Source organism: Mytilus trossulus, chromosome 3 (assembly GCF_036588685.1).
Source record: "Mytilus trossulus isolate FHL-02 chromosome 3, PNRI_Mtr1.1.1.hap1, whole genome shotgun sequence".
In the NCBI taxonomy this organism is placed as follows: Eukaryota; Metazoa; Mollusca; class Bivalvia; order Mytilida; family Mytilidae; genus Mytilus; species Mytilus trossulus.
This window is the reverse complement of record NC_086375.1, coordinates 90,996,340-91,008,923: the sequence shown is the minus strand read 5'-3', so window position 1 is coordinate 91,008,923 and position 12,584 is coordinate 90,996,340. Positions and strand designations below refer to the sequence as shown.

The 12,584-nt window shown below is 31.3% G+C and overlaps 1 protein-coding gene across 1 annotated transcript in view; it reads right to left on the bottom strand.

Annotated features, from left to right (window-relative positions):
* Positions 1 to 8,038: 8,038 nt before the first annotated feature.
* LOC134712821 (myosin-4-like) overlaps positions 8,039 to 12,584 on the bottom strand; it is a 40,400-nt gene continuing 35,854 nt past the window's right edge. The window contains exons 20-24 of the mRNA XM_063574743.1: positions 12,172 to 12,294; positions 11,615 to 11,691; positions 11,179 to 11,311; positions 9,992 to 10,171; positions 8,039 to 8,950 (exon numbers count right to left, since the gene is read on the bottom strand). Of these exons, the coding sequence (XP_063430813.1) occupies positions 8,661 to 8,950; positions 9,992 to 10,171; positions 11,179 to 11,311; positions 11,615 to 11,691; positions 12,172 to 12,294 (803 nt within the window). The 3' untranslated portion in view covers positions 8,039 to 8,660. The remainder of the gene's footprint in view (positions 8,951 to 9,991; positions 10,172 to 11,178; positions 11,312 to 11,614; positions 11,692 to 12,171; positions 12,295 to 12,584) is intronic.

Sequence of the window (12,584 nt, the reverse complement as noted above, 5' to 3'; positions counted from 1 at the left end):
AGAAGCAGACAAAAATTACCAATGCTTGGTAAAGATTGACCCACTCAAAGCTCCCATGCTGCAATTTGGATTTTTTTTTAGTACACAGCAACCTTGGAAAACTTCAATGGTCAATCAAAACCTTAGTGGTATATATGTTCACGAAATTGGTTTATCCCAATGTTTTCAGCCTGCATATAGTTTCTGAGCTACACACAATCTCAAACTTAAAATTATCAGTGGAAACAAGATCAAAACCATTTGACACATGCTAGACAAATAGACACCTCAAAACATCATTGTTGACCTTATCAAGTATAGTCACTGAGAAAGAATTCATTCTAAAAACTTAACCTGCACAATGGGGCAGGAAATTAAGACCATACCATATAATATATGTCCCACTGCTATATTTTCATTCCAACCAATGCTTGCTGGAAAAGTAAAACCTTCCTTGCCTATCATGAGGTTTGAAAGAGGAACAGTAGAGACAAACACATTCAATATCCAGAGTTTATTAAAGTTAGCTACACTAATGTATTTAAGGAGGCTCCTGGGTATAAGATTTTCAAAAAAAAATTAAACATCTATTTTTCATTACAAATTTTATTTATTACCTTTAATAGAAGTTAATACTTTATCATATGGTACAAAAATTATTCCAAAAAATCAATTCGTGCTGGCCCCAGGTGACAATTAAAATGAAGATATCATTGAAAAGCTCCAAATTATCTCCCTTTGGTCCAAAAATGCTATTTTTTGGCATTAAAATTGAAATATCTTTTTTAACTCTTTGATGACCTATATGAACAGAACAGAACAGAACATATTTTATTTCCAATTAAGGGCCCACAAGGGGCATACAGAGCATACATGAATAAGGAAAAAGAATATTAATTTAATAGATACATAGATACAAACATTATTTTACATACAGTAACAATACAATTACTAACTCATATTCACTTTAATAAATTTACCAACAGCATAAAGGACCTGATTGTCTTCACAGTTTAATAAATAAATAAATTTATGCTGATTATCCAGTATAGAAAAATTTGGAATTCTTTGGCAAACAAAGTCAAAGAGAGCATCTCTATCTGATTTAAAATTTTCACAGTTAGTTAAAAAATGTATTTCATCTTCAACACAGCCAGAGGAGCATTTTTTGCAAATTCTTTCATTTCGTGGAATATTTGAAAAACGTCCAACTTCAATTTGAAGCTTATGAGCAGAAATACGTAATTTGCATACGTATATGTTTTATTGTTGTTTTCGAATAAGCTGTACATAAACTAAATAATTGTAAATTTAAGCGATTTCTGTAATTTCTTTCTTTTTTTATTTCGATATTACCACTATTTCTCCTATTAGTTCAACAGAAAAGAAGACATCGAAGGCAGATTGTGAGCGTAAATGAACGATGACCCCATTTTTTTATTTCATTTTTCTATTAAGTATAAGATAAAGTTCATTTACAGAAAAATATAGCCAAATCCTATATTAAATAAAAAAATCGATTTAGACCCTTAAAAGAGACAGATTGATGTAGAAAGAGCAAGGGTACTATATGTCATAGTGACAGGGTAGAATAATTGATCTGTAAAGTTTACCATAGTGCCTTCAATGATGAACTATATGGTAACCTCTTGGAACTGCTCACTTTTCAATAAGTTGAAAATGTATTCCTAATTAAATGTTGAAATTAAAATAGCAATACTTTTAACATGCAATTTATGTTTATATTCAGTCAATGAACCATGACTGGAGGTATATGTACATGGCTGAACAAAATCCATAGAAATGAAATGTACCATGCTGTTATGAAAAGAGGAATGTCCGAGCGGTGGATTCTTTTCATAAACAAATATCAAAAATAGAATTATAACGTTCAGCTACAAATATTTGAGATAACGGAGAAAGTTGTAGAAAATGATGATTTAATTAACACATATAAAATTATGATCACAAATCGGTATAAAATGTCACAGTTCCTGAATACTTAATAGTAATCTGAATAAAGTCCGTAAATATATGCTATGCTATGGAACAGTTCTTCTGACGGAAAAGTTAAGAGTATGTCCAAGGATTGCTCATTTGAATATATACGAATAATAACAAGCCAGACCGATGTATTAAATCACTGGAGCTCTATATTCTATAAACCACTTCAATACAGCATACTATAAAATCCTTTCTTTTCGTGTCCTTACTTCACCACACCCCGTGTCTAACGTCTCCAAAACAAAAGTACTCATCAACGTCATCAGCTTGCAAAATCCGGGAAACTGTACAACGTTGTTTAGAAATAATGTTCACAACACTGCCCTCCTTTTTAAAACAATTTCGTCCTCGAAATAAATAACAGTTCATCAGACCACGTATGTATAATAATCGTAATACTACAAACAACAAACTCCATGTCTCCTAATTCTATTGGCTGACTGTTTAGAATCAAGAATTTTGAATTTCTTAGTACATGCTTTCAAACGTTTTACATTAGCACAACACAATTCCTTACTAAATATATTGCCAGATGTCAGTTCTTTGTCTCTCATCTCTGGTTTGTTTATACATTTCCTCAAACGATTTCCAACAGTCACCAGGTCTATTAATTTTATTTTAGGGCATGTCCGTCTAACATGTCCTCTCTCTTTGCATTTTGAACACTTTATTTTCTTCACAGAAGTCCTCACTTTCTTAATGGACGAAACACAATGCAAATCCGTGGTTTCACACGTTCTTTTACAAAAGTCACTATTTAAATTTTCATGTTGTTTTGAATTCCCTGTATCTTTACGAAAAGTCTCTTTACAAAGTTCCTGCCAATACATTTCCTCTATAATCTCGCCAATGTTGACAGGTTGCTTAATCATTACATTCAACGCTACGCTGGAATCAGTATATCCCGATAAAGCATATTCTGTAGTGAGCTTTACCAACAAATTATTGTCTATTCCAGGAAACGATTTCCTTACCATAATCTCAACTCTACAAACATATTCCTGAATAGATTCATCTTCCGATTTTGACACATTTCTCAGTCTAAGTCGGCACATCCCGGGTGTTTCATTATCCCCAAATCGCCATTTCATAGAAGAATATAGTTTCTCAATATTAGTACGAATATCAATAGGCAAGTGTGCTGAGTATTCTAACGCTTGGTTCCTCAATGCAATTAAAAAATAACAAACCTTGTCATAATTGTCCCAGCAATTACGTTCTGCATAAATTGAAAACTGCATCCAAAATCCCTCAAATGAACCTGTTCCATCAAATTGAAGAGAATATGAATCTGTCATTGTTTTTATATCAATTTTCTCCTCTTTTTGAAAAAATCGGTTGTCTTTTGCTTCAGTAAAATCCACACTTCATACTGCACACGGTAACTTTCTATACAGTATTCAAATACTTCAATCCAACGTTATTCTTATCTTATTTAAAAACACAATTTACTTGTCACAAAACGTAGGTAAGTTCGCTGCCACCAGTGTTATGAAAAGAGGAATGTCCGAGCGGTGGATTCTTTTCATAAACAAATATCAAAAATAGAATTATAACGTTCAGCTACAAATATTTGAGATAACGGAGAAAGTTGTAGAAAATGATGATTTAATTAACACATATAAAATTATGATCACAAATCGGTATAAAATGTCACAGTTCCTGAATACTTAATAGTAATCTGAATAAAGTCCGTAAATATATGCTATGCTATGGAACAGTTCTTCTGACGGAAAAGTTAAGAGTATGTCCAAGGATTGCTCATTTGAATATATACGAATAATAACAAGCCAGACCGATGCATTAAATCACTGGAGCTCTATATTCTATAAACCACTTCAATACAGCATACTATAAAATCCTTTCTTTTCGTGTCCTTACTTCACCACACCCCGTGTCTAACGTCTCCAAAACAAAAGTACTCATCAACGTCATCAGCTTGCAAAATCCGGGAAACTGTACAACGTTGTTTAGAAATAATGTTCACAACACATGCTAATACAAATGTATACCAAATACCATTGACTTATTATTAGTCTTTCCCTTTAAACAAAGCTAAATACAAACATTAACTTGTAAACTACTAGTATGTAAAAGTTTCAAAGTCAATGAATCGTGATGAGTGGGTGCGGCTATATAATTTCCATACTTACAAATAAATTTGCATACCAAATATCATTGACTTAACATAAGAATTAAACTGACCTAATCATAAACTAATACATGAAAACTAAGCATAATTTTCAAAGACAATAGACCATTGACTAAGAAATGGAGCCAAATAATCTCCATGGAAATGAGATTTGCCAACACTTATATAACTGCATACTAAATATCATTGACCCAAAGCTAGTGATTCCCAATAAAATTACCTAATCACAAACTAATACAGGTAAACTTAGCACAAGTTTAAAAGTCAATAAGACCATGACAGAGGGTGCAGGGCCAAATAATCTCTATATAAATGAGATGTACCAATGCTAATACAACTGCATACAAAATATCATTGACATAACACTAGTGGTTCAACATAAACTAGACCTTATCACAAACTAATCATATGTTGATGTTGTAGCCGACCCAAGTATGTCTGGCTTTTGACTCCGTCAAGGTGAGACAACATTCTGACATCACCAAACACATAAATAAGGTTGCTGTCTCATTTACATATACTTCTATTTTAATTCATTACTACAACTATTAAATATACCAAAACAGCCAAAACAATGTTGGCTAACATGGTATCTAATAACTAGGTGCTCTGCAGAGCACAGCTTTATATGACTGCAGAGGTCAAACCCTGAACAGTTGGGCCAAGTATGGACACAACATTCAGGCTTGATACAGCTCTGAATTGGGATTGTGATCAAATTCTTGACATAATTGAGTTTCTGACACAAAACAAATGTCAAAATCTTACAAATCTATAATGCAATATTGTGCAATTAAAGATTTCTTCTTCAAACTTTTCAAAAATAAAATTGAAAACTAGTTTTCCCTTTTTTTCCGCCCCTAATTCCAAAACCTTTAGCCATAACCCCCAAAAGTCATAAATAACCTTTATGGTATGGAAACTTGTGGTATAATTTCAGAGAGATTCATCCACTTAAACACAAGTTATTGTTTGAAAACTACAAAAATGCTTATTTTGGGACCTAATTCCTTAACTATGAAGACCATTACCCCCAAAATCAATCCCAACCTTCCTTAAGTGGTACTGAAACTTCTGGTAAAAAAGTATAGCGATCCATTCACTAAATCTAAAGTTTGTCCCGGAAACCTAGTTTTTCCCCTTTTTCAAAAACAATTTGAGCCATAACCCCCGAAAGTCAAAACTAACCATCCCTTCATGGTATGGAAACTTGTGGTATAATTTCAGAGAGATTCATACACTTTAACACAAGTTATGGTTTGAAAACTACAAAAATGCTTATTTTGGGGCCCCTATTTGGTTCATAATTCCTCAACTATTGGGACCATAACTCCCAACCTTCCTTTAGTGGTATTAAACCATCTGTTAAAAACTTATAGAGATCCATTCACTAAATCTAAAGCTGTTGTACAGTAACTAAATGCGTCTTCAGATGACGCAGACGACGACATGATACCATTATATGACGCAAAAAATTTTTTTGCGGTCGTATAAAAATATATGGGTAATGTGTCCATGTGATGATGGCCATGCTTGCATATAACTTTACAAAGGGACATAACACTAAAAGTGATACTGCCCAAATGTGTGCTTAATCTATAGATTGTGTTAATACACATTTTGTATAAGTTTCAAAACATTCCATTGAGGCAAACTAAAGTTTGAGAATGAAAACACTAAATTCAACAGTTTTTCCATTTTTAAAGGAGCAAAAATCTAGGATGGTTAAAGTGACACCACCAAAATTCAAACTTGACCTGTGTTTTCTGGTAATAAGCCTTGTGAATAAGTTTCATAACATCTGCTAGAAGCAAATTTAAGTTGCAGGACGGAAACCAATTACCACACGTATAGATAGAAAAGGGTAAAACTTAATGCCTCTCAGCTTCAAGTCGTGTATGAAAATTCAAACAAATTCTTGAAATATTCTTAATAAATTAACATTTATATCAATTGGCTTTTAAAATAATCATCCCTATATCCAACATGGCAGTCCTGAACAATCTAATATAATTTTATATATGATGATGACATAGTTTTGAATTGATCAGTTGGGCTTAGTAATTCTGACAAATTAATTATCAAAATAAGAATAACAGTTATGTCAAAGGTAGAAACATTTGTATGAAATAAGATCTGTAGAGAAGCAAACAATAACAACTTATTGTTCAAATACAATTCATTGTAGTATCATCTAGTATGGTGAGTGTCATTGTTTTGAAGTTATCCAAGTAGTAATACTGAAATTTATTTGCAGCAGATAAGGGTGCTTCTTTAAGCTAGTTTAAAAACCTTGCATTTTGGGTGCAATTTTAATTAGCATGGAGGCATAATGAAAACAATGTTATTAAGCTGTCATATAAATTTATCAAATATAACAAACAAACAAGTTCAAATGCATAATCAAAATCATAGCACTGGTGTATAAGCAAAAAATAACAACACATTTCAACTTAAGATTTTCAACCTTAAATGAAAATATTATCTTCACGAAACTTTTGAATACAAATTTGTTTAACTAGTCAATTGCAGTAACTTAAATGAGTTATTTAAGTGTGTCCCAATACATATAGGTGTATTACTTGATAACTTGCAAACAAGTATCAAACAAAAATTAATCATTCTAATTAAAAATGAAAAATAAATTATCCAAGATTACAAAATTTTTCTTGTTCTGGAATAATAAGTTAAAGTTCAAGCCAAGAAAAATTGGTGTCGGCTAAAATGAACTGTTATGAAATTCACACCATAGAGCAACCAATAAATTAACTGTATACCCCTAGTAGTGAGAGTGTAACCTAGTTTTATCTGGTAATGACAAAAGGCACAAGTATACTTAAAACTAGATGGAACTACAACTTACAGAGTTTTTATGTGTGATACATGTTAATTTGAAGTGTGGTTATGAAACTACATCTTGCAAAGTTTAATTGTGTACTAGATATTGATTTATATAATATGATAAATTCAGTCATATACATCTAATATTGAAGCTGCCAATTTATTGCACAATTACTGGTATCCAAGTACATACTTAGAATTTCTATGTAATATACATATGATGATAATATTTCAACATTCTGATGTGTACAGTACATTTTTTTCCAAAGTTTTAAGATACAATTCACTGAATATGAAAATTATATAAGACTATTGTTGTGGTGTTAAGGTTCATGAAGATTCACTTTACATCTACATGAGCAATGTATGTACTAATTTGTTAAACAAGTCTTTTGAAAAAATATAAATAAACAAGATGAAATTTCACAGAACTAGTCTCTGCCTAGCACGTGTTAAGAGCTATTTACTTTGATGACAACATGAATATAAAAAATACAAATTTTGAAAGAACATGAATTGGTACTATAAATTTTTCACAATAGAAAAACAAATGGTGGTGATTAAAAGTAAGTATAGAACATTTGAAATGTGTACCTGATATATTTTATTGAAAGTTCATTGCATCCAGTGATTTTTAAAACTTTTTTTACAGTGAAATATTAATAAATGTGATTATCGTCCTTCCCTACGCCTATATCACCCTGCTCTGTCGCTCAGTAATTCTCGTATCAAGACTTCAAAACGAGACCAGGCATTATCAGCGACGTCACAATGTGAGAGGAGAAGTTATCAGCGACGTCACAATGCGAGAGGAGACGTTATCAAGCTTGCTTTCGTCTAGCGTAAAACTGTCTTAGGGAGAGGAAAAAGACCATTCATAGTACGATAAACAGATAATCGGGTTTTCTACGTATAGATATCGTAAAATATCAGCCGCTCGACACAATATGAAACTTTTTAGCTCGTTCGCTACGCTCACTCGCCAAAAAGGTTCACATTGTGGCTCGCAGCTGATATTTTACGATATCAATGTGTAGACAACCCGATAATCTATACTAACATGGATTTTTTGTTTGCCTAGCTGCCAATATATGGTATCCACATCTCTGTTAAATCTTCTAAATTAATAGATTTAACAAAAAGACTTCATAATTCATAATATTTTCTACACTTTTACAGGAATCCCTACAAAATGGTAAAAAAATGAACATCAAAGTAGATTGGTTTTTAATTTTGCTTCTTCTTTTTTATATCCTTTTTCCAGGAAATGCAGTTATGAAAGACCTCCAAGTTTATTTAATTGTATATTGAAAATATAATATAAGAAGTTAAAGATGGTTTTGTACACAGTGAAATAATTACATTATCCGTAATTATTTTTTCTTCATTAGAAGTCTTGGCTTCAACAATAGTAATCTAAAAATATTGTGATCCTTCGTTCTGAAATGTTAGATGCTAATTAAACATAGAACATGAAAATTTGCCACGACTGATTCCTATATTATATGAAACGATTAATAAATATGGTTAACGATTTAAATGCATACGTGAATTCAATAATAAAATACAACAAATATTTTTTTGTCTAAATCCACTTCATATCAAGACAACAAATTTAAGAAAATTGTAATACTGTTATAAATCTAAAAAATGCATAATGGTAAAAAGAAAGAGATCGGGGACATCATCTAAATGAAAAGGAAGATAATTTCCCTTCATATGATGTCAACATAGTTCTAGTATGTTCAATACGTTGTTTCAGTTGAGAAGATATGCTTTTCTGGTCTTTCTGAAACCATTCCTTTAACTGAGTAAAAATAGGCATAGGAGCTATAAAGGCAACATCCAACAAAGCGTTGCCAATAAGTTCTTTTGCTTCCACGGAAACTGTTGCCGATAACAACAGACCAAGCATAAATTTTCTAGTATTTTTTGCTGCAAATTTAGGATCCATTTTTCTTCCCAATATAGTAGCTGAAATTAAAAGAAGAATAAATTACACTAGTTATATAACTATAATTTTCACATATGAAACTGTATTTTAAACATTTGTACTTTTATTTGCTAGATATTTTCATTAACTCTATCTGTATCTCAGTGAGCATAAAATTACATGCAACATTTCCAAAATTTTGTTTATTTATGTGAGCCTTAGTTGCATTCAAAATGTTGTAATAAAAAATCTTTCAGAATCTGGCAAAATGAAAATTAAGCACATATTTAAATATATATATCTGACATATATAAAACACAATATTCAAATATAAAAAATCTTTATATAAGCTTTATGCATGAAACAATAATATACATACTACTGCTGCATAATAAGCAACTAACAAGTTAATGATTCATTTTGATATCTATGGTAACAACAAATGTTTAGAAATTCTTAACAACAATTGCAATGACAAACCACAGTAAATATATTTTTTTTTGTACAAAGGGCATTAGCAAATCCAGCCCCCCTTTTTTAATTATATAGGGAATCACTAAAGCATGACTGGAGCAGCCCTTATAGGTTGGTTAGCTGGTGCCCCTTATGAAAAATTCGGAGTCAGCCACTGAGGTCACCTTTAAGTTTTTATTCAAGAACATTATCTTGGTTTTGCATTAATTCTTGCTCTGAAATTTCTGAAATCAATCTTTCTTTGGATTTCATAAATTGAATCTTAATTTTCTTGTACTATTTTGTTGTTGATTCCTGATTGAATCTTGCTCTGCAGACAAAAATATTTAATATTAATATCTGGATATTGGTTTTGAAGATGTCAACTTTTTTAAATATCTCTATTGTGTTAGGAGTAAATATGTGTGTTGTCATTCTTACATTGGTCAGATTTTGCATGAACTATTAAAAAATAGTGGAACAGTGTGTTTTTTACTAGTAAAGAAATGGAATACAGAAGTGTTTTGTAAGATTTAAGGGGACCTCCTTATACAAAAAAAAAAGTAAAATATAAAAAATTTCCTGCTTTGGTCTTTTGATGGATTCCTTGATTTCAAAAAATTACTTACCAGCAATACTGACAATACTTTTAATGTACATTAGAGGAAATCCTCCATTCAAATTAGCTTTTCCCTTTATTTTTTGGAAAAACTGATTCAAACAAATTGGAGTAAAACTGTTCTTGTAGAATTCTGAGTCCTCTGTTAACAGCAACAATTCCAAACTTTTGTAAACCTCAAATTGTTGGTCTGAAATATTAAAATCAAAAGAAAGTTTTATTACATAAAAAATTATGGCTCGTCTATAAGAGAATCAATCATACTGCTAACAATTCTTTATTTTATTGTGAATATATCAGAATATATCAAGTGTATTTTCACTTAGGGTTTCCAATCTAGTCTTACAAATACAATACATTAGCTTTTTAAATGACCTTCTGATTTTTTTAATCAGAGCAAGTTTCTTCAAGTTAGCGTATTTGAGTTAAGCTGTATATTCTAAAAATATATTTATTAAAGTACTTTACACTATTTACAGCGTTCCATTGCAGTCATCAATAAAAACAACATAAAATGTGTAGGGTAAATGAAAATCAATGAGTGAATATTTACCAGAAATAACATATGTAGTGTATTCATTAATGTGTTAACACTTAGTTCCCCCTTCTCCCCCCAAATAAATATAGGGCATACACCAATCATCAATGAGTGAATATTTACCAGAAATAACATATGTAGTGTATTCATTAATGAGTTAACACTTAGTCCTCCCCCTCCTCCCCCACCTCCCCCCAAATAAATATAGGGCATACACCAATCATCAATGAGTGAGTATTTACCAGAAATAACATATGTAGTGTATTCATTAATGTGTTAACACTTAGTCCTCCCCCTCCTCCCCCAAATAAATATAGGGCATACACCAATCATCAATGAGTGAATATTTACCAGAAATAACATATGTAGTGTATTCATTAATGAGTTAACACTTAGTCCTCCCCCTCCTCCCCCAAATAAATATAGGGCATACACCAATCATCAATGAGTGAGTATTTACCAGAAATAACATATGTAGTGTATTCATTAATGAGTTAACACTTAGTCCCCCCTCCTCCCAAATACAAATACAGGGCATACACCAATCATCAATGACTTAATATTTTCCAGAAATAAAATATGGAGGACCTAAATCAAGGAGATAATATATACCAGAAATAAAGATATTATCAGATTAGAATCATTGAGTTAATATTTACCAGAAATAACACTGTCAGTCTCATCTTGTTTAGTAATTTTCAGTAACTCTTGTAACAATATCCTCATCACTGCAGGAGCCTCCATGTTTTGTGGTTTGGACCAATTACACAATGTAGAGTAACACACAATCACCTACAATATAAGTAGCATTATTATTATAACAACAAAAGATAATTGCATAGTACTTTCACCATCAATCAGCTCAATCGTTACTGTTACTTTCTTGATAAAAATGAAATAGATCAGTTGTTGGTTTTTTCTGTACTGTTTTTTTTCTCGATTGCGTCAATTGTGATGATCTTTTCTTAGTTGAATGAATAGACAGCTGATGTACAATCCTGATCAATTGTGCCTGCAGTTCCATATTATTTAGAAAAGTATCACCTTACTATAACACAGTTTTAGACTTCATCTAACCCATAAAAAAGTTCTTACCTTTTCATGTTTTTCTTTATCTGTTAGTAAAATTTTCATAATGCAAAATTCAAATGTTGTTAGCAAAATACTTGGATCTGAAAAGGAAAACAAAATGGACTATGAACTATGCTCACTATTTACATTTTTGGTAAACAGGAAGACGATGGGCAACAAATATTAAAATGCATAACATATTGTAGCATGCTCTTATAAAGCTTAATACAAGATTTGGTATAGTTCCTGTGAAAATAAGAGCAAAACTTGATCACATAAACTTGGTTTAATGCCTGCACATGGTCAGGCTACCTGTACTATGTAATGGTCATTGTTGTCTGTCTTTGTGTATGGAAAGTGTGGTCTGTTTTGCTATCAAATTTAATGGGCTATTTTTTTTAAAATATTTATTATGCATTATGTAATTACTAGAAATACCTTAAGTATCAGGTTAGAGATATTAAACTAAGAACTTTCTATTGTCTTATTTTCAAGAAACGCTGATATTTCATTTGTAGATTTCAGGCAATGCCCCAATGATTGATAGAATAAAGTTTGCACCACTTAGATATCCAACTCACCTGTATTAGTTTTGTACAAGACTTCAGGCCAAACTCCTATTATTGACAAACCAAGGGTTATATACCTTGGGTAACCACTGGTTACTATACGGTAAAACAGTACTCTGACAAAGTCAACATTTCCTGAAAAATAAACATCAAATAAATATAAACAAAATTAACCTCAAAGTGAAAGTACATTCATCAAACCATCCTGTTATACGAAAATGTAATAAAAAGATATGATATTGATAGAAGCACAAGATACACCAATTATCTGCACATTGAAATTGTTGCAAATTGAAGAAGCTCTATCAAAAGTCTCTGCTGCATGAAATGTTAGTCAGTGACATTATTAAATTGCGAGACTGCTATATTCCACCATGTAATATTATATGATGACAGGTTCCTATGTTTCTGTAAAAATAAATTTT